The sequence below is a fragment of the Sceloporus undulatus genome, chromosome 1, assembly GCF_019175285.1.
Source record: "Sceloporus undulatus isolate JIND9_A2432 ecotype Alabama chromosome 1, SceUnd_v1.1, whole genome shotgun sequence".
Classification (NCBI taxonomy): Eukaryota; Metazoa; Chordata; class Lepidosauria; order Squamata; family Phrynosomatidae; genus Sceloporus; species Sceloporus undulatus.
Window position 1 is genome coordinate 260435287 of NC_056522.1, and position 23705 is coordinate 260458991.

A 23705-nucleotide genomic window follows, 5' to 3' on the forward strand; every position below is an offset into this window, starting at 1 on the left:
CACTGAAACAGTCTGAGACATAGAGAAATAAATTTGAGTGTCATCAGTGTACTGATAACACCCCGCCTCATGTCTCCGGATGATCTCACCCAGCGGCTTCATGTAAATGTTAAACAGCATGGGGGACAGAATGGCACCCTGAAGGACGCCAGATGTCAGCTCTCTCATAGAGGAGCAACTGTCCCCCAGCATCACCATCTGGAATCTGCCCAAGAGGTAGGAACGTAGCCACTGCAAAGCATAGCCAGCGATTCCCAACTCTCTCAGGCGTTCTAGAAAGATACCATGGTCTATGGTATCGAAGGCCGCTGAGATGTCCAAGCCAAGAGCACCAACAGGACCACACTTCCCCTGTCAATGCACAGACGGAGATCATCAACCAAGGTGACCAGGGCAGTCTCCACTCCGTATCCCAACCTGAAGCCAGTTTGAAATGGATCGAGATAATCGTTGTCATCCAAGACTGCTTGGAGTTGGTTTGCAACCGCCCTCTCGATCACCTTACCCAAAAAGGGAAGAAGAGATACTGGCCGATAATTGTTTTTGTCCAGGGGATCAAGAGAAGGTTTCTTTAGAATGGATTTCACCACTGCTAATTTCAAACTTGATGGAAAACAACCTTCCCTGAAGGAGGCATTGATTATAGATTGTAGCAACTTCAAGGTTGCCTCACCTCCCTGGATGGCTAGCCAAGATGGACAGGTATCGAGAGGGCAGGTGGTCTTTTTTACCTTACCAAGCAGCTTGTCTACATCATCCGTACTCATAGACTGAAACTGATCCAAGATAACCTCATTAACGGAGTCACTAGACACCTCTCTTGCTGACTCTGTACTAATGCCGGTGTCTAAGTCGGCCCTTACTGAGAAATTTTATCTGCAAAATGGTCATTAAAGGCATCACAGCAGGCTCTCATAGATTGAAAAAGAGGATTCAAGGTGGAAGGAGTTTGAGTCAACTTCTTAACCACCTTGAAAAGATGTGCTGGACGGGACTTCGCAGACACAATAGATGCAGAGTAGAAAGACTTCTTCGCTGCAGCTATTGCCACTTGATAGGCTTTAAGAAAAGTCCTATGACGTCTCTTGTCAGATAAACGTCGAGTCTTCCACCAGCGACGCTCTAGTCGTTCTCCAGCCTGCTTCATCCTTCTAAGATCTTCAGTATACCAAGGATTTCGATTCAAAGAGGGCTAGAAAGGACGCTTGGGAGCGATTGTGTCGATAGCCTTGGAAAGATCTTTATTCCAGGTAGTCACCAAGGTTTCGACAGAGTCGCTGATGTTGCCATCCATTAAACCCTCTAGGGTTCCATCAGCCTTCGAGGGTGGACCATTCTAATAGGTCCACCACCCCTGAGGAAATTGGGGATAGTCACCTTCAGTCCAACCTTGACCAGGAAATGATCCATCCATGACAGAGCGGAAGTGGAAATCATTTCCGCCCATGGATATTCCTGATCTGTACAAAAGACCGCATCGAGGGTATGACCTGCACAGTAGGTTTGTCACCTGTTTTCCAGACATATTTTAAGACCTTTCCCAAGAATCATAACATAATGGGCCATATAGGGTAAGAATTTATTATTTTTAGTGGTGTGGTTTGAAGACTTTATGAAGCGAGTGCAGACTGGTGCTACTTCCCTTTGGCTTCCACAGGCTAGCACTATTTCCATGCCTACTGTCTTGAAGACACCCCTTGATGGCCTCTTTTCTCTCATGGCAGTACCCGATGGGTAACATGGGCATCCTATGAATAATAATAATAATAAAGTTTTTATTTCTATCCCGCTCCTTCCTGCGATCAGGGCGGCTTACAACAAGTTTAAAAACAACAATACATAAAACATTAAAATACAAATACATCAGCCCTCCATTCAAACAATAAAAATAACAGGCAAAAAAGCCCCATAGCCCAACCTCTTGGCCACGGAAGAGGAGGGAGGCCCACAGGATGAAGCAGGAAGGAGGAGGAGATACATAGAAAGTGTACCTGTTGGAGATTTTCTTGTTGGACATATATTGCAATTCAGCCAAGCTATATAATCATATATACTTAATATATGTTGATCTTGTATATACGTCGAGGGCAGATTTTGGTGAAAAAAATATGGATTTTAATATGACCCACAGGTCATATTAGGTGAAGGTAAGGTGAAGGTAAAGTGTAGGCATGTAACAAAGGTTGTAAAGAATAAAGCAAAGGAAAGCAATGCCAAAGAACTTAAAAATACCAGCAGGTGTAACTGTTTGTGTTCAGCCTAAAAGCTGGATGAGTGAAGAGGGAGCTAAAGTAAATTGTGGCTGTATCCTGTGGAACAGGGGGAAGTGACTAGCCATGGACAGGGCTAAGAAAATGTGCACATGTCAAAAAGGATGTAAAGGCAAGAGATAAGGTACAGTGTTAACTTTTATCCAAAAAGAAGTATCCCCTTTTCTGATTATCCAAAAAGAAGTATCCCCTTTTCTGAGTAGAGGAGTGAAAAGCAAGAGCTTAGTCCATCCCAGGAAAACCTAAAAGTACCAACCCTCCTCTGCAATCTTGGCACTCCTTTGAAAAGAAGTGCCAAAGAGCTGCCACCACTTTCTGGCTCAGGTATGCAAAAAGGCCACAAGCAGCATTGTGGTGGAGATAGTAGAGATGGGTTAGGTACTCCTGGGATTGACTAAACTCTTGCCTTTTCCCACTCTACTCAGAGTAGGGGATGGTTCCTTTTAATATAAGAATTAAGGTACAGCACTTACATTGATCTGTGGATAAGATAACTCATTTTTTATTGATTTTGTGATTAAAATTTCTAGACTCCTACATGAGTATATACAGTATGAGGCTGAAATGACTTCACACAATGCACTGTTGTACCATTAATGCAACACTGGGTTTCTCTGTCTGAAATTTAATGGAACACATTCCAGCCCTGGACTATAAAAGAAATTGAAGAGCCATTCTAACTTATAAAAGCATCTGCCTCATTGCCCTCCATTACCTCAGTAAAGGCCACTCTTAGCAAACAAGTGCTTGGAAAACACTACATTGGTTCAAAAAAGTTACATTTCCAAACTCTAAAGAACTGCTGCTCTAGTGGACCACACTCATTGACTGGGCAAATACTACACAACATGGCTATTCTTGTTAAGGGATCTGTTAACTTATATGCCTGAGCTATAGGTTAAAGGAAGGAACAGATAAAAGCATGAGGAGGAAATTACTTTTTCTTGCTCCCTCCCCTTGTTCATTTGTTTCATGGAAAGCAAGTCTTCCCTAAGTTTAGAGGCATCAGTAGATAAGTCCATGAGTGGTGTAAAACATCCTGGCAATGTCAGATGAAAGGCAGTATAGGAGTTTATACAGCTTTTGCACAGAGCTTGTGGGACTGTACAATTGTGTTCCTTCCACTCCACAGCATTTCTAAAGTCATCTAATGTACAGCATCTCTCTCTGAAATAAAAATCAATAGAAACTTTTGCATCGAAAAATGGGGCTACTTTGTCCCCTGGAGGCCTTATTTCTGCACACTGCTCACAAAATGTCAGGGCTTCAACAAAAGAGCCATTTCTGCTTCTCTTAACATTTCTGCTTATCACATGACATGCTTTTTAGTTGGATCAAGTTCCCACCTTGATGCAGTGTCAAAGAAACCTATCTAGGTCTGCCTATTGCTCAATCAACAAACTAGTGAATTGGGGTCATCATAAGAGCAGAGGTCAGAGACAAGAAGGTAGGGCAAAGGGCCCAACCTGTAACCTTGCACATCACTGGCTTCTTGCTGAGAGTTCAATAAGTTCAACATGAAACACCAAACACTTTACTAATTTTAGTTATAAAGCATTAGAAGGGGTGTTGGTTCTGCTAGCAAAAGTCTGTTATTGGCATTCACCTGTGCTGTAAGGACAAGGCACTCCTAAGAATCATGCATCCTTAAGACATAAACAAGAGACACAGGCATGGGTAGAAGCCCTCCTATTGCCATATTAATTCTTCCTGCTGAGGTTGCTTCAGGCTACATTGCCACCAAACCCTGCATGTACTAGATCTGAGTATGTAAAAAACAAATAAATACTCATATAAGTATGTGGGAACTCCATAACCTGTGGCCTCACTGAGTTTCATTTGCATTGGTTTGTGTTAATTCAAGCTCTTTTTAAAAAATAAATTAAGTTAACCAAGTTGAACATGAGTCAACAGTGTGATGCGGCAGCTAAAAAGGCCAATGCAATTTTAGGCTGCATCAATAAAAGTATAGTGTCTCGATCAAGAGAAGTAATAGTGCCACTGTATTCTGCTCTGGTCAGGCCTCACCTGGAATATTGTGTCCAGTTCTGGGCACCACAATTCAAAAAGGACATTGAGAAACTGGAGCGTGTCCAAAGGAGGGCGACTAAAATGGTGAAAGGTCTGGAAACCTTGCCCTGTGAGGAACGACTCAGGGAGCTGGGGATGTTTAGCCTGGAGAAGAGAAGGTTAAGAGGTGATATGATAGCCCTGTTTAAATATGTGAAAGGATGTCATATTGAGGAGGGAGCAAGCTTGTTTTCTGCTGCTCCAGAGAACAGGACCCGGAACAATGGATGCAAGCTACAGGAAAAGAGATTCCGCCTCAACATTAGGAAGAACTTCCTGACAATAAGGGCTGTTCGACAGTGGAACACACTCCCTCAGCGTGTGGTGGAGTCTCCTTCCTTGGAGGTCTTTAAGCAGAGGCTAGATGGCCATCTGCTGGGGATGCTTTGATTTGGATTTCCTGCATGGCAGGGGGTTGGACTGGATGGCCCGTGCGGTCTCTTCCAACTCTGTGATTCTATGAACCAGCTTTTTTATTCAGACATTTTGTGATTTTTGCAATTATTCATAGTCTTTAGCATGAAATCGTATGTACTTTTGACACAAATGTGTACCATGCTTAAATTTGTTCATATGTCTGAAGTGTTGAGGGATTTGTCGATGATATGTCTCTCATATGTCAATGATTCTAAACATTTGGCTCTCTGATGTTTTGACTTCATTACCCAGAATCATTGTCCTTTGTCCATACTGACTGGGTCTTCTGGGAACTGAAGTCAAAAATCTCTTGAAGGCCAAAGATTGCTAACCCTAACACATAATGTGTAAGCCATAAGAATAAAGAAAGTTTTATGCTAGTTCAAATCTCATCCTGTTTAGGTATCAAGATCCCCTAGACAACATACAGTACATGCATGGAAGATGTCTCACTCTGGTATAAACCCACATTATGTGTGATGTGTGTGTATGAAAGAGAGAGAGAGAGAGAGAGAGAGAGAGAGAGAATGAATGAATGAATGAATGAATCACACAAACATCTGAGTGTGGCCAGTTAACATGAAGCAAATGACAGCCTGTTTTAGTTCCACCAACCTGGCATAGGGCCTAGTTAGCAGATCACATATTCCCTAGTTAGTACTTGGATGGGAACTCACCAAGGAATACCAGGTGCTGTGGGCTTTATTTCAGAGGAGGGAACTGGCAAAACCACCTCTGATTGTTCCTTGTCTAAGAAAACCCAATGAAATTAATTGGAAATTCAAGACTGCAGAGATTTGTTCTCTCTCTTGCCATACTGCATCTGGTGGGGTAGTATTATACGCAGTGCAGTACAGGTTTTCTGTACCATATTATCATGGCACTGTTCCCCAGCATCTGACTTGGAGAGTACTTGGACTGTTTGCCAAGCAACCTTTATGTGCATCTCAGAGAAGCCTCTGGTATGGCCCATGCTAGTTCTAAGACTTAGGAAGATTTTAGATCTGGCAATATTATTGGTGAAATACCTATGTCTCTGACCTCCCTAGAAGCTTCTCACAGCATTTCTTTCTGTTAAGGGAAAGGCTGGGCCTCTTTCTCATCTGATGCAGAAAGAGCTGGCAGCACCCTGGAGTCTGAACTAGAGGTAGTTCCTGTCTTTAAGCCCTCCTGAAGAATCAGTATGGTTTCTGTCACAAGAAGCCCCACAGACATGCAGGCTAATCTGGGTTGTTAATAAGCTTTCAATGTTTAGTTTTATTATTTCCCAGAGAGAGGCTTTGGAATTACTTCAACATACCAAACAGGCAGCACACTGAAATAATGTATATTTGCCTCTCCTGATTTATTACATAAAGGTGAACCACAGACTAATCAATCTTCATTATGCAATACAAACCAGAATCGGATTAATATAATCCTTTTTTTAAAGACGGGGAACTCAAGAAAGCATTTCACACACACACACCTGCATATTACAAGCTCTTTGTGGAACCATTTGCCCAAAAAGCTGTAGACTACAGAGGCCAAACATTAGATAGTGGTTTCCATGTCAGTGTGAATCTGTTCCAGGTTTTAGTACAAACTTTAAAGGTGCTATCCAACCTATGAGTCTGATTTGGGAATAATGTTCAGTGCCTTGGATAGTACCTTTAAAATGTGGAATAAAATCTGGAGTGGGTATAATGTCTGGCAGACATGGCATCTACCAGCCATCATTGTATTCCACTATCATTGGCCACCAGATAGTTATCTACCTTACAATCTCTTTGAGTTATTAGAATTGATTGCAGGATTTAAGGATGAATTTCAGACATCACCTTTGGATTGCAGTAGCATCTGTATTAATTGCAATGTTGTATTTCCCTGGTAAATTTTCTAATGGTTGTCTGATGGTAGCACTTTATTCCATAGATGTCAAGAAAACGTGAGCTGGGCAAGCACTCCATTTTAAGGTTGGGTGTTTTCTTCTTCTTCTTTTGAGCATCTAACAATTGTTTGCCAAGAAATTAAACAGAACAAGAAGACTTTTTAAATAATGGTTTTCAATTTGTAAAAATAAACAGTGAAAACAATTAAATAGTAATAGATATTTTCTGCACTGCAGTTGTGTTATCTTCTCATTTGTAAAATAGGGTTATCAATGATTTTGATTTACCAGGGTTACAATAAGCTGCACTGACTATGTTGGCAAGGAAAAATCGATAGCATAAAGACTCTAAAAAAAGAGTAGCCTAAAGCTACTGACATGGAGTTAGGGATGCACATTCAAGACAGCAGGATGCAGCTCAGGACAGTGATGTATGACAAGGTGAAATTTAACAATAGACTCCTCATGAATTAGGCAGTTGCTGTGTAAGCAGGTAGTGGAAACTATAAATGGATGGATTAGCAGCACCCTTTACTAGCTGCTATCAATTATTACTGAGACAGTCAGTATGCCACTTTCAGAGCCCAGTGGTTACAGAGCAAATCAGTTTTAACTTCATAGTGAAAAGAAGTGATGAGAGTGAACAAAATACTGCATGTTCTCTTGCTCTCCAGTTTGTTTTCAAAGGTTAACGTGAATCTGTGCAATGCAATTGGTGTCAGTATGGCACACCTCCAGATGGAACAGTCAGTCCTGCCGTGCTACAGCTCAATCTAAGCAAATTCATACTTTATTCTATATATACTTGTATGCAGTTGTTTAGGTTGCTCCAGCTTACTCTGCCTTTTCTCAGTGGGGAGCTGCAATAGCATTTCTCCTTTTTTGTACCCCTGATGTAACATGAGATGGCCAAGGGCCAGTTAGCAGGATGGACCTTTTTCCATTTACAGAGTCCCCTTCATCTTATCTAGATGACAGTGGCAGCAGCAGCAGGACTTGTAATATGGCTGGGAGTCATCATTTTAATTTTCCACAACAGACCACAATATCCACATAATGGCACTCTAAGGCATTGGAGGAATTAAAATGGAGGAAATTAAAATAGAGCTGCTTAGTATGGCATATGCTAGTGCTGGTGACTATGGGGAAGCCCAGTGCTGACATGTAGCCTGCCATTAATGTTTTCATAGGGAAGAGTCATAGCATAGGTTCATAGCCTCAGGTTTCTCAATTTACCAGGGCAGGAACAGTTTTCTGTGGACCAGGCTTAATACATGTATATTTAATAAAAGGCTGCAGTAGATTGCAAAGGGTAAATAAAGGACTCTTGTAGAACCATTTTCTGTAAAAGTAAGGAATATAGGCTGTCAGTCCAAGTATATAAGCACCTTCTTATATTTTTGAAGCAAGAATATAAGTGTGCTCTGCCAGGGTGCGGGTAAGCGCTTATGGCCATTATTAGCCTGAGATAGTGTCACTACATTGATTATATTTGTATGCTGCTTTTGAGGTAGGAATGGTTTCCCAAAGCAATGGTCTGGAATTAAATTTCAATATACACAATGGTGTTGGATGGGTGGCAGGTGTTCTGGACATTTACAAAGATAAGATTCATGCTGTTTTCTCAGTTTCTAGACCAAAACATAAGATTTATAGGAGAAGGGCAGGGAGAATGGAAGGGAGATTCGTTTCATAGACAGAAGAAAAAAGTGGTGAGTTGTTTACAAACATATGCGTGCAACTCAGCGAGGCTGATTTTCCTATACAGGGAAAATGTATAGGGTATCTCCTATCAAAAAATCTGCAGTCCAAAATGCTTAACAGAAACAGGTGGCTAGTGGACTCCCTGGAGATCTGTACTGTCTCCCCTCCCCCCCCCCCCCCCCCCCCGCCCCGGAGAGAGATGCGAGGCTGGAGAGAAACATAAGAGAAGCAAGGCCTGAGGGAGATGTGGCTGGAAAAGATTCAAGGATCTGTGAAATGGCAGGAATTCATACATAGTAATTGGCTTGAATCCACACCTCCCCCCATTTTGCAAATACTTGCATTTCTCTCCCGCCTCGTATTTCTCAAGCCTCCTAAATACAGTATATGTTCTTTGTGTGTTATGTGCCTTGCTGTCATTTCTGACTTATGGTGACCCTAAGGCAAACCTGTCATGAGATTTTCTTGTCAAAATTCGTTCAGAGGAGGTTTGCCATTGCCTTCTCCTGAAGCTGACAGCATGTGATTTGCCCAAGGTCACTCAGTGGAATTCATGGCCGAGTTGGGAATCAAACCCTGGTCTCCACAGAGTCATAGTCCCACACTCAAACCACTATACCATGCTGGCTCTCCATGCTACTTGTATTCCAAAATTCAAAATCTGAAAAAAAAAAAAAAATCCCAAACACTTGTGGTTCCACACATTTTGGATAAAGAATACTCAACCTGTATATGGAGTTATTATTTTGAGGCCACTGGGGGCAGAGTAGTCTAAGCTCCCTGTGGACTTTTCTCCTCCAGCCAGTGATGGGGGCTGGAGATCTTTTCTTCTTGTTGTTGCATTCAAAAGAGCTATTAACAGTTGGAATGGGGGATAAAGGGGATTGGAACCCCCATGGAAATCCATTGACTCTCCCACAATCAAGACATATTTGCTGCTGTTAAAATCCAACAAATAAAAGATCATACACAGCTGGAGAAACTGCTATAAATATTGTTGTGGTGGTAGTTGTTGGTTGTGGATGTTTTTATTAACATTGTCTTAATGCATTTTCATGGCAGGGGGAAGATGGAAAAATCACTGAGGAAACACAGGATTACATATGAACAATGATGCCATATAAACTCATAATATACATAAAGAAAGTTTCCTGATCTCATCAAGTAAATTAGTAAATTTTCCTGAACCTTGTTGACTAAGGTTATAAGCAGTATTCTTTACAAATAAAGCTGTAACACTTATACATCCATTGTCTATAGCTGGTGAATATATGCTCCCCCCAGATATTGTTAGATGTAACATTCATCAGCCCTAAATACCATAGTCAATAGAGAAGGATGGTGGGAGTTGTAATCAAAAAACATCTGAAGGTCCACACGTTCCCCAGCTTAGTCCTGTAGATTTCAGTCTTAACAGAGAGGAAATTTCATATGATTTGCTGCAATGATTAAAAACAGAGTTCTTTTAACTAAAAAAAAGAGAGGATTCTCTCTTCACAAGAACTATGTCTGAACTGCAAAGACAAAGATGGGGTTGCTAGCTTTTCTGAACCATCCTCAATACCACTTTTTTACATCACAATTGTTTTTAACTGCATTATTATTTCCTCACAGAATATAATAATACTGTATTATATCACTTGATGGTGTACAAGTTATCAGAAAAGCATGTGCATTGTCACATGTAACAAATATGTGCATGTATTTTGATGCATGCACATGCACAATACTAGTTTGCTCTGCAGAATATCCATATAGGAAAATAGTAAGCATATACACATCAACTGTACACAAGAGGTATGTCATTTACTTCATAGGAATTAGCATCCCTTCAGAGTATAATACCAAAGCCTTTCTTCTTTGCTAGAATTTGACCACTGATAATGATATATGTTGTAATGATGTTGTAATTACACTGTTGCTGTATGTCATAATAATCTTCCATGACCATATGCCACACATACTGCAGTCTGGACACAACTGGTTTTGTTATAAATTCCTGTTTCCAGAGCATCATTTGGTAGTACACATGTCTGGTTTCATCTGGAAGAATCATTGTAGTTCATAAAAATCTTTTAGAATAATGGAAATTGTGGTTTCTTAGGGTGGATGGATCAGTTACCCTTATACAGTATATCACGAATAGTCAAATGTTCCTCCCCTCCCCACTCTTACAATCCCCTTCCACTTATCAATAAATGAAAGTGAAACAACTGATACAGGACAACATGAACTAGGAGTCCTGCAGGGACCTGGGTATTCATGGCTAGCCTACACATAATGAGAGAAGATCAGGCCAAGACAAGCCCAGTTCCAACAACTTCAGACTTTAGAGTCTATACTGATTCAGACTGCATACCACTGCATACCAAAATCATCCTCCTTTTGCTGCACATGGTTAAAGTATTACACTATTAGATATCAGCAAAAGAGCTTTTGCCAAATCTCCTCACCACTGCTCTGCATTTAGGAATATTTTTGTATGGAGGAGCATTCAAGTACTAGGGAGACCCAGGTTCACACCCTGTGAACTTCATTGGATAGCCTTGGGTCAGTCACTAACTTCAGATCTGACCTACCACACAGGTCTATTGTGGGAGTAAAGTGCAGATCGCAGGAGAGCAATGTAAATCACTGGAAGAATGGGGAGATAAAATAAATCTGTTTGAAGAACAAATAAACTGGGGGATGGGATGTTATTAACTGCTTGGGGGATATATTGATGTGTAGCGCCACTATAAGTCAGAACAATTTGAAAGCATACAATAAAAACAATTGTGTACAGACCAAAGATCTTCAACTAAATGTTTATATGTGTAAAACACCGTGCAATCATTATGCTTAGGTATGTTGGACCAAAATGAGCTTGTGAAAGGTTTATTAAGATGAAAGAAGGGGCATATTCGTTTTTGCTGTGATGTTTCAATAAAAATATTTGAGGTTACAATGATAGCAGTGATAAACTTAGGCCCTTATCACACAAACCCTTATCATGGGCAAAATGTTCCTGGAGTATTTCTGGAGCGTGAAGGTGTGATCGTCTGCCACGCTTCTAAAACCTCGTTGAGGCATCCCGCTTCTCTCCTGTTGTCGAAGCGTTCATGGAGAAGCCATTTTTTGAATAATGGAAGATCTGTTAGATTTGGGGTAGGCAGTGGTGTGGGGCTTCAAGGACCCCAAACATGGGTCCAGGGGCCATGAGTTGCCTGCAGCCCACACTATGCCAAAGCCCTGGCCCAGACTGTTGGCGTTATTATTTTATTATTTATTTATTTACAGTATTTATACCCCACCCTTCAACCCTAAAGGCTCTCAGAGTGGCTTACAATTATTATTATTTTTAATTAGATGATTCCCTGCCCTCAGGCTTACAATCTAAAAAGACACGACACAAAAGGAGTAGGGAGTGGTGATGGGGAAGGGGATCAGATCCAGCAGTTCTTCTCTTCCTCTGAGGCCTGGACTGGAATTACACTTGTTTATACAAGAAAGGTACCAGGCCCTGATACTCATCAGCCCTTCCTCCAACAGGAGCTTGGGAAATGCAGGGGCAACATATTTCAATAATCACAAGTTCAGACTTGTTGCTTGTTTTCTGATAAGATACGGTAGCCATTGAGACCTAGATTTGTATTACTGTAGTCTTGTGGATCCCAGTAACACTCAATGTACTTCAACTGATAACTGTTACATCCTTTTATGTTCCTGTTAAGGATTTGTGAGTCCTAGTAATGACTGCATCTGTTGTCTGATGTGGCGGTTGTATTCCCACAGTCTCCATGCTTGATGGAGCACCTCAAGGTGTCCATTTCCATGCTTTTTTCCCCATATCAGGTCACTTTCCCTCTCCATCCTTCTTAAATCTTCCAAAATTGCAAAAATTTTCAAGAATGTTTTTGTAGTTACCATGCCTTTTTGTCCCCAGTGCCATTACACACTTCTTTCAAAACATAAGGATATTAGAATTCTGCTTTAAGGACAGAGGATTTTCTTGCATTGGAACTACACTGGTCCTTGTGCCAGGTACAATAATGAAATAGAGCATTTTCATATTAATCCCTATCCCCCACCTACTCAGAATCCTTTTCCATATCAGTTCCCAGGCAGTGTGTCTTAGGCATCTGCATAAGAGGCAGCCCCTTCCTTGCTACTGAGGAGAATATATGAACTAAATGGAAGTCAGCTCAGAAATAATGGTATTAGATGCGGTTGCCATCAAATGATTTTTGTTCCTTGTCCTGGCTGGATGGTACTGTAATAATCTCCACCGTCTGTGGGTGTGCAGATTTCTCTTCTGGAGGCTTGATCACACACTTGAGACCAAGAGGGAGGACAGAGAGCAATATTTTGGGGAAAGCTTGCAGTGTGTTGCTAAGAGCCATGCTGAGAGGCAGAGGCTATATAGGAGTCATCTTGTTGCCAGATAAACTGCAGGGATGTGTCTCGTACAGAGAGATCTTGAGGTTGGGACAAAGAGCACAGACTACCAATATTCTGCCAATGAATGAAAGCCTGAATAATAGCTAAAAATTGGAAATCCAAGGATGAGCTAACTATCGATGAATGGTTAATAAAACTGAACGAAATCAGAGAAATGGACAGATTGTCATTTATGATTGAAGAGAGGAGATTAGACAAAGTGGAAGAAGAATGGTCCCCTAATGTAAGGTACTGGGGAAAAATTGGGGTATTGATAAAAATGTATTATAAAAAATTCCTGGAAAATGACTTAATCATTATTATTAATTAGATAAATTTATAATAAAATAAAAATAATAATAAAGAACAGATAATCAACCAGGAGGAAGGAAATAGTTACAGAAATATCGGAGTTATTGGATGGAAAAATAAAACGAGAATACATGGTACATTCATTCTATTACAGATGAAAAAATTGGATAGAATACTTTATTAAGGATATATATAAGAATAAGGACCTAAATATTCTAGGTATGGAGAATGGAATAAATAAAAGAAATAAAAACGAAAATATAGTAAGACATAGTAGGATGTATACAATGACAACAAGAATCAAGAAGAAATAAGATAAGTAACATATAAAGGGCATTTGATATGGGAAGTACAAGGGAAGAGAAGGAGGAAGAAGGAAGGAAGGAAGAAAATTTAGTATTTATTATTATTATATATTAGTACAATATGTGAGATAAGAATGTATGATGGTGGAAATAATTAATAAAAATATATTTTTTAAAAAAAGGAAACCACCTCAGGATGAGAAAAGAGAACCATAAGGGCAAATATTATCCCCCACTCTTCAGATATGACATCAGAAGGAAACAGGCTGAAGGCCTCTCTCAGGTTCATGCTACATGTTGGTACAAATTTGGTGGGCACTCACTGAGATGCATGTTTATAGTAAGAATCTTTTTGCTCTCTATTCTTGCTCTTTGTAAAGCAGTAACATCCATGTGTTTTTTAAAACCTTTTTGTCTGTAACCACACAAGCAGCTTCTTTCTTTTCCGAGACCCAAGTCAAACTGCCAACACTTTACAAAACAATGACTAAAATATCTATCATGTTTTCAGCCCAACAGGTCTTTTCTATTACGGTACAACCCCCATATCTGGGGTAGGGGTAGGGATACATTCCTAGACTTTGCACTGATATGCAAAACTGTGAATAGTAGGGAACCCCAAACCACACAGGACAAGAAGTGAGGCAGCCCTACCACATGATGCCTCCCTCCCTCCCTCCCTCCCAGCAGGGCTTGCCTCACTTTCCCTCCATCTCCTCCATCCTTGCCCCCACTTTGCCAGTGACAAGCAGGCTCAGCCAAAAGCAGATGCTGCTGGTCCACTGACTGTTGCACAAAGCAGGATGGAGGGTGGCATGCTGGGAGAAGGAAGGAAGGTAGAGCTGAACAATGGCACTACTTCCCTCCCTCCTTCCCTTGCTATGTTGCATGAGAAAAAGCCATGGATCATGGTGGGGGGGAAGTGGGTACCAGTACCAGGATACGGAGATCATATTGTATATGCGCAAGGATGACCTGAAATTATTGTTCTGTCACAAAGTGTGAGTTTTGTTCCAGTGGCTACCAACAAATAGCAAATTCTTGGGACTGCAGTTCTATCCCAAAATATATCTTACCTGTAGCTATAGTTTTAGCAATATTCCATAATGTACAGTAAGGTGTGATAGTGTGGCCATACCAGACCAGGGAATAAAAGCAACTGTGTGGACAATATCTTCATTACAGGGTAATAAAGCTGCCTTCTAGGGCCACACTGTATGGCTACCATTTGGGGCAACTAGAAATTATATCACGTCACTCTCAGTTGCCTTCTGAGGCCAGTTAATGTTTCAATGTGAGGAGGAGCAAAACAGAATTTCAAAGAGTTCTGGAGCTGCCTTTTTTTTTTTTTTTTTTGGCTTGAGTTTTTGGCTGAAAAATGAGAGGGTCTGGCTGGCTGAATTCAGGGAGTATGAATGAAGCAGAAGCTTCAGAGTATCAGTTCGAGTTGCAAGGGCTGCACTGGACCTGACATTCTCCCAAGTACTGCCTGAGCTATACAAGTCCCCCTCTCCCCTTAGGACCATTCAGAATGCAACTGAACTGTCTTCCCCCAATTCTTCATTGGGTTAGATGTTTTGAAAGACTGAAACATTTTATAATTATGTACATGTACATTTTGGAATGAATTAGTTAGGTCCCAAATTCTTAATAAAAAAAGTCTGTGTTTTGAAAATGGTGCTGGGACAATTGCTGACAATTGGACTTCCACAAACTGGGATTCCACAAATGGAAAAGTGTACTTTTCACAAAAGAATATGCACTCTCCTATGTCTTCACACAATGTATTGTTCCTATTAGTGGGAGATAAGAAAGAATCCCTCCACCACACCTCAGTTCACCAGCAGGTTATCTATATAGAGAGGGGTTTCTGTGTGGTATGAATTATGACTGACTAGTTAGAAGCTGGTTGTAAACTGCCTGCTATTTAGCTAGTGGTGGCAGAGTGGCAGGGTGGCCTAAAGCAGCTTAATCAGTTCAGCATGCTGCCAGTGATTGGTGAGAAGGCCATGTGTCATCTTGTGTGCTGATCCTGAAGCTCCAGAAGCAATTTGTGCTTCCTTTCTCTTCACTAGTTGCAGCTGGCTGAGAATTAATTCTGTCAGAAGAGGAATTTGACAAGGAGTCATTTGTCACAGGCTAAGGCTTTTGTTTCCTTCTTTGGGTACGCTAATTGCTTGGGTAATTTGTCTCTGTATAATGAGGAATGGATGGCACAACCTGATGCAGGCAGGCCTGACTCATTTCCTACCTTCCTCCACACTACCAAAAGCCTCTGGTGTGATAGTAGTGTGCCTACAAATAAGCTGTTCAGTCAGAGGCGAACCTTACCTGCCCATCTTGTACCATCCTCTTCTTTTGCAAGCTTTCTACCTACATTTGGGAGCCATTTTGTGAATCCTTCTTATATGATACTGTGGTCTTTGTGTACACAGGCCAATTGTGTACTTTTTACACTCTACCCTGGCTTCACATGGCTTTTGTTTGTTTTCTTTGATGAGCTACATTCTGCCAAGTTCTTTTTGCTGTTGTTCTGAGCCAGCCTGAGATCTCTGGCAGTAGCCCTGTGTGCTTCCTTGTAATTATACTCCCTATGTCCTTGAAGATCAGAAGTGAGCATTTTAAAGTGTGTGTGCACGGCCCAACACACCACACACACCAACACACCACACACACACTGGACTGGTCCCAGATTAAGTGCGCAGTACCCCTACAACTGGTTCTGGAAATCGCACCTTGCATGCTATATATATATATATATATATGATTTCTAGAACCAACTCTAGGGGCACTGGCCACTTAATCTAGGACTAGTCCAGCACATTATGCCCTGGATTGGCCCCAGATCGACCATGGTGGCAACCAAATACACCAGCCAAAATCTGGTACTACACTGCATCATTGTTCACATAGGTCAGTGGGGCTGGCATTGCACTGCTCCTGCTAGCCTGTCTCCCTCGGTGCTGCTACTACCTCATCAGCCAAGCAATTCCCTTCCAGAGCCTAGCTGTCATGGTCACGTCTGCTGAGGGCATAATGAAGTACCCCTCCATGTGATCAACAAGGAGTGGGTCACTCTGCAAGTATCATCTTTCACTGGGATATATGGGAGGTATAGTCCAGCCCATCAAAAGGGCACCAGGTTAGGAAAAACTGTTGTGACATATTACTTTGGAATGCCTTTCTTTCCAGACTAATTGGAAAAGATCAAATGTATATCCTAGCCAATAATCGTCTTGCTTTGTCTTTTATGGTAACCATATCCTCATACCAGATAATAAAAATAAAATAAAGATTAAACAGAAATCCCCCTGCCTATTTAGCATTTTTTAAAAATACTACAGTGTAATTTCAGCTATCTACCCTTGATTACTCACTTTAATTTTATTTCATTTAACATAAAAACAGCAAAAATGACTATCTCTGAAGGCAATTAATACAAGCATATAATTATCTATTTATTTGTGTTGTCTCAGTTCACAGAATCAGTTTGCAAATATATTAACTGCTGTTCACAATTCTTACATAAATGATCAGATTTCTGTTTTCTATTTAAATCCTAATTTTCAGTGTTAATAATCCCTACTTTTTAAAAAAAATCTAGCCCTCATTTGTACATATTCTGATAAAAAGTTCAGTTTTTTCTACTGTTGCTAATTAGGTAGTCATTGACAACTTATCAGTTCATTTCTTAATACAGTAGAAGAATTTTATACCTTCATCATTAATAGAATCCAAGCACTGTTAAAGGGTCTAAATTTAACTCATATTCCATACTTTTCGTAATACTGAATGCCACCAATTTCTAAAATGTCTGCATCTTGATACATGCTTACCAGTGACTGAGATGTATTTCATCTTGTTAGTAAAGCTTCCCAAACTGTGACAGTAGTATAGGGACAAAGCTTCAAAGATCAATCCAGACTGTTTATTTGGAAGCATATTAAACAGTTTCCAGTAGAAATTTAGTTCCAGATAAATAAGCTTAGGATCACAACCAAGCCATGCAAATGTATGCATGTTTACTCAGAAGTAACTCCTCCCAATGCTAAACCAAATACAGAAATGCTGCCATTGTGCTAAAAGTCCAAATGATGATGAGCTTGGGCAGGATGGATGCATCTCCAAGTAGCAGAAGCTGCCTTTGCACAGAGTTTCATCCCTGGGATGCGGCCATTTCACACTTTTCCACCAAATCCCTCAAGCCATTTATTTTGCTTGTTACTGAGAAAGTAACATATGAATTTATAATTTACAAATATAGTTTATAAATTATTAATCTGTTCTTAGCTGCAAATGATAAATGGCCGCTTTAGTTTTCTTTGGTTCCAGCATTTTGAATCTTAAAAGTCCTTTGAAGCCCACACCTATGAAGCAAAGACACAAGTCACCTTGGAGATAATAACTTACAAAAAACAGTACACTCTTTGTATACACAGGGGATCTGTTCTGAACCCACCCCCCACATAAGGGGAAAAAAGTGGGACTTCAAATCCCATTGTTTTCTATGGCTGGATTTGCGCTTCGGGCGCAGGCACCATTAAAAGTGTCAGGGCTTGCCATCAGCGAGACTTTGAGTCCACGTATGACAAGCTCGTGTATGACGTTGGCGCACTGTAGTAATGATTAAATTGGACACAAAACAGCTCTTTCCCTTTTTTAAAGGACCATAGACTATGCTATGGACCAACAACTGTCATGTGGTTTCCTTTTACTAGAAAAAAGCTGCTTTTGAAAGGGACAGGTAGAAGAGTTTAAGTGGGGAGGATGTACTTAACCCTTTCCCTTCCCACTGGTTGTTAACACCACCTGTGAACTGAGGAGTAGGTCAAGCATGAGTAGAACAACAAATCACAGCTTGGGGAATACTGGGAGGGCAGCCTATGGCAGGAAAGGAAAGAAACTAGAGGCTGGTTTTTAAAAAGAGTCAGATAGGTCCAGTCAGATGCAGAGGTGGGAACAGGTATAAATAGAGTTAGGGCAAGTAGGAAGATAGGAACTGATGAGAAAAGAATAAGGTTTGAGAAGCTGAGAATGTGGAAGAGGTTCAGGGAGACAGGTCATTATGTTTTAAATCAAGGTGTAACCATGTTTTGTGTCTATTTTCTACAACTCTGTCTGAATTAAATTAATGCAAGAAAGATCACTCACATTTTATCACACTGACTCAAATGACCAACACAGCCATTTGTTCAGTGTAATGGTCTCATTGAGACCTGAGTACCAGATTTAGGGAGGCTTAAGGGTAAAGGAGTAAAGTGAGTATGTGGGGTGGAACTGCAGAGCCAACATGGACAGGGTTCCATCACACCACCCTTTCTTCAAAAGTGAGCTGTTGAGCCATAAGACTCCTACCTCACCCGCTGTTCCCTGAAACATAGCCCTTGTGAACTACATACAGTATTTGTGTGCATCTGCAGGCTTATCTAATATAAATACTGTGCACCCGCTCCATACACGGACGAGCACACCATACGTGGCTTCCACTTTATGCGGAAGCCACGCTGCAATACAGGGAATGGCGCACTGCGCCGCCAGAAACACAAGCCCCATTCAAGTGAATGGGGGGCTCGAGTTTACGCAGTATTTGCCTTACGCAGGGGGGGGGGTCCAGAATGGATCCCTGCGTAAGGCAAGGCTGCACTGTATTACCTTTAATGTACACCAGGGGTAGGCAACCTTTTTGAGTCAGGGGCCAGGTTGCTGTCCCTCAGACAATTGGGGGGCCGAAGCTGGGGGTGGAGCTTCCACCCTCCGGGGGCGGAGCCACATGCCAGGGGTGGAGCTTCCACCGAAGCATCATCATCATCATCACCACTATCATTGTTACAGCAGACCTTTGTTACAGCACTTTGGAAAGTCACACTGTCTCACCTTCAAAAATAATAAAAATAATGAAATGAAATAAAAAGCAATAATAAAAATAATGAAATAAAAACAAAAATAAGTGTTATATATTTTTTAAAATTAATGAAAAAAACCCAAGGCAGACCTGAAATGACTCACCTTTCCACCTCCTCCCCCTCTTTCTCCTCCTCCTCCTCCTCCTCTTTCTCATTGAGAGGGAATTTTGCACAAACACCACCCAGGGCAAGTAAAAATAATAAATAATAATACTAATAATAAAGTTACAAGCAAGGAAATTACTAAAATGCAATTGAAAATAAACTGCAGCAAGCATGCACACAGTTTCAACCCAGAAAAGCCACAGGGTGCTGAGAGGGAAGTTTGCAGAAAGAACACCCAGCTAACCCCCTCCCCCAATGAACCAACCTCTCGCCTTGCTGTGGCTGCAGCTGCTGCTCCGGCTCCCTTTCTCCCTGGCTCTGTACTCCTTCCTTCTGCCTCCTCCTCCTTTCTCTGCTCTTAGGGAGGAGGAGGAGGAGGAGGAGGAGGAGGGTGGAGGGTGAGGTGGAGCCTGCTGCAGGCCCACTGCAGCCCCTGAAGCCCTGTTGGAGTGCTCCAGGGGCTGCACTGGGCCTCCTAGATGGGCGCCGCCATTTTGTTTTTCAAAATGGTGATGAAGTCTCACGTGACCTTTGCCATCCTGAGGTCACGCGAGACTTCGGCCGCCATTTTGAAAAACAAAATGGCGCCCAGAGGCAGAAAAACGGGGACAGTCGGTGGCAGGACTGCGCAGGGGCCGCTGGGAAGGCCTTGGCAGGCCAGATCCGGCCCGCAGGCCGTAGGTTGCCTACCCTGATGTACACCATTACATTGTCATATAGAGTAATATTGTAGTATCTTATGTCATAGTAGGGGAGGGAAGATGTTTCAAACACACATTATTACATTGACCTGTATAATCTCCAATTTGTTGTACAGTGTTTTTATTTATCATCCTATCTCATACTTGGCAAAGAAATTCCTTGGTACAGCAGAATCTGTGGTGGTGGTATTAATACTTTTCTGATAATATAAACATTTGGTAATGGCATTCTCCTTTTTGCCTGGATGTAAGCTCCCACTGACCTTCTTGCCAGAATACACTGAGCTTGGATAGTTTTAATTAGTTGTCATGTTCTACTTTGATGGGGGTGGTGTTCTTCTTGGCAATTATACATAATACAATGCATTATATATTGGGTGTAGAGGTGACTTCAGCAAACGCCCAGCAATGTAGTGCAGTACATAATTGACCCTGTCAAGTGAAAATCATGTTTCTCTGGCAAAAGCTAATAATAGAAAGGGAGTTAATATTTTCTGCATTGTTATTTCACCTTGGGTTTTTATGATGTTTGTCCCACTTAGCATTTTATTTGTTGTTTCTTCTTGTGTTTTTTCCTACAGGTAGATGAACAAGGGGTTGATGGGTGGTTTTCCAAATGGCATGGCCTTGACAGAGCTGGAAGACCTCCAAAGCCAAATGTAACGAGACATGTTCTGCCATGGAATGAACAGGTAAGCGGAACAAGACATATAGACTGAGCCCTTGGTATCCTTTGGGGTTTGGTTCCATCACTGCCCATAGATACCAAAATTCTATTAAATACAGTGGCATAATATAATGGTCTCCCTTATATAAAATGAAAAAATCAAGATTTGCTTTTTGAAATTCATAATTTTAAAAAATATTTCAGGTTGTGGATGGTTGAATCCATGGATAAGGAATCCATGGACAGAGATGAGTGGCTATATTGAAAGAAGGAAACTAGTCTGTAGAAAAGCAATTCTTGCTGTGCGTTTAGTGGATGTGCAGGAAGCTGAAAGTGTTAGATGTTTTAGACATAATCCATGCAGAAGTCCTTATTTAAGCCGCACCAAATTAAAAGAAAACTGATAACAATATAGACTTCCTGCACAATTCCATTTTGTTTCAGTCATATTTTCAAACAGGAATGGGAATTGTACGGACCACAGACCACGTGAAGTTTTTTGTAGCCCGCAGAATTCCTGCCATCATTGCTGGGAGTGAAGGGAATTAAAAAGTAGAATTGACCCACAGGACTCCCTTCGACATGAGTCTTGCCTAAAGCAAGCTTCTCAGAGCTATTATTATGAAACCAGGAGGGATCTTCTGTTCCCTGCCATTTTTGGTGCAAGTGGCTGGCTGAGCCTGCAGCATGTGGGGAGGATGGCAATTGTCTATCCCTCCTTACAAAGAGCAATTTCACAATGGATTTTGGCTTTTGAACTCCATCCTAGGTTTTTCCCTAGAATAGCACAACTACCAAGATTATATGGAAGCCAGTCTCAAGGCAGAAGACTTGACTAGATACTCCACTGAATCCACTTAAGCGTTATCATATTAGGGATACAATATCTAAATGGAGGAGTCCTATGTGTAAATGCAACACACAAAACCAACAGTGCCCCCAGGCTGTTTTAAAATAAATAAGCAATATATGACTTAATGGAATTTTAGTAAACTTGTTACACCATAAAGCCATTCTCCTTTTATAGACAGTGTTTTATACATTCCTGAGCTCCAAACTTGTAACATCTTAATGGAGATTTAGATACTGTACTAAGCTAGCAAACACTATAAGAACATGCCATTTGCCCAGCCATTGAAGGAGCGAAGATATGAAGCTTTTCATCCATCTTCTTCCATCATCTTTGGTCCTGTCCACTTCCCAGTGATTCTACTTCAGAGTTTTATTTAATTTGGTTTGGGATGAAGCCCTGTTTTGCAACCAAAATAACCAGGCACATGTCTTTTTAAAGAACTTGGGCATCATTCAGCCAGAATTTTGGCTGACACTGTAAGAGACAGAGGGAAGCCCTTAGACCACCTGACACTGAGGCAAGGAAGTGGTTGTTAGTAGTATTCATTCATTTGGATGGGAGAGTGGGCAAGTAGGTATTGCATGCTGTTTGAGAGAGATAGATGCAGTTTGATCACAGAGCCAGACCTAGGCGCTGCATCGCAAATGGGCAAATGCTACAGATCAGTAAGAACCATAATCAGCCAACCAGAAGTGCTTTGTGGTGCAGAATAGGCTTTGTTCACAGATTTATCAAATGCTTAAGTCTCATTATCATTAAGGTTTCAGAGAAGGTTGGTCAAAACCCTACAGAAGCCTCCAGTCCTAAAACATTTAGCCTTTAAATAGAAGGGAACTCACTAGTGACTGTGGGAGATATCCTTTACAACAAAGCAGTGGCATACTGGTGGGATTATATGGCAGTGTTACTCTTGCTGGTACTGTTGTTCTTTTCCCTATCTTGTTGTACTTCCCAACAGTTTCTTTTGTTCCTTAGTCTGTCTGGATTAGTACTGCACCTCTGACTTCATTCTCCCAAAACAACACATCTGCAAAGGCAGATGATCCAGCCCTCTGTCCTAAGTGTCACACTAATCCTCAGGGAGTGGCAGATGAGTCATTCCAGGTTATACTTCACAGATTTGAATCTAGGAAGGAAGGAAGGAAGGTCATTAATCATTGTTTGAATGTAGGCAGTGTTATGATAACTAGAGAAGAGAAAGATTAAGAGAGAAGTCTTAATAGGGAGGTCCTTTGTTAATGTCTCAGAGGGGTGTACATTTGAAAGTCACCATAGGGAAGTTCATATCTTCATCTCTTAATCATGTACAGATTATTGAAGCCCCTACTGCACTGTATGGAATGGCACTCTGTTTTTACACTTAACTCTGAAATATCGGAATTTCTAGATTCAAATATTATGCTGTGTTATGCTGTTATTTTTGTACCATAAATATCGACCATGGGGCTCTCTCACAGAGCCATCTCCGAGCTAAAGAAACACTTCTCTTATCTGATTCCCCACCACAACCCCAGCTGTCATCTGGAGAAGCCCTGTCAGTTTGTCTTTCACTGCAAAACTGGTTTCCACAAGAAGCAGTCTTCATGTTGGCACCACACTTTTGGAAACTTCATAAAAGAGGCTCACAATTCACTGTGATTTTTAAGAAGCTGTTCTATGAATATAAAGTGGACCCTTGTTATATGCTGGGGTTTGGATCCAAGAACCCCCGTGGATAACAAAATCTTTGTATGCTTAAGGCCCATTAAATATAATGGCAGAGCAAAATGGTGTCCCTTATAAAAAATGGAAAATCAAGGTTTGATATTTGAAATTTATACTTTTTTGAACATTTTCAAACCATGGATGCTTGAATTCATGTATAAAAAATTTGTGTATAAGAACAACAGACTGTATGAAGGCAGCAGCATAACATAATTTGATTATGCTGCTTTATAAATAATGTTTTCATGATTCTGTTACCTATTCTTTTAAAAGTTTTTACAGATGTCTTAGCTGTTGAACCATTTTCAGGGAAAGTTATGCATGTTGTTTTATTGACAGTGAGTTGCATTAAGGGGTTGGTAAAACTGATAGAATCAGAGACCACTACAGGAGCAGGGAAGCTTC

At 41.1% G+C, this 23705-nt stretch overlaps 1 protein-coding gene across 2 annotated transcripts in view; it reads left to right on the plus strand.

The window, feature by feature from the left end:
* Window positions 1–23705, plus strand: part of B4GALNT4 (beta-1,4-N-acetyl-galactosaminyltransferase 4) — a 256577-nt gene that overhangs the window by 149335 nt on the left and 83537 nt on the right. Inside the window, exons 1-2 of one of the 2 annotated variants that reach the window (XM_042445220.1) lie at window positions 13619–13707; window positions 20658–20768. In XM_042445220.1, coding sequence (XP_042301154.1) covers window positions 13699–13707; window positions 20658–20768 — 120 coding nt within the window. In that variant the 5' untranslated portion in view covers window positions 13619–13698. Of the gene's footprint in view, window positions 1–13618; window positions 13708–20657; window positions 20769–23705 lie in introns of those variants that run through there. The other variant, XM_042445219.1, reaches the window with a different exon arrangement.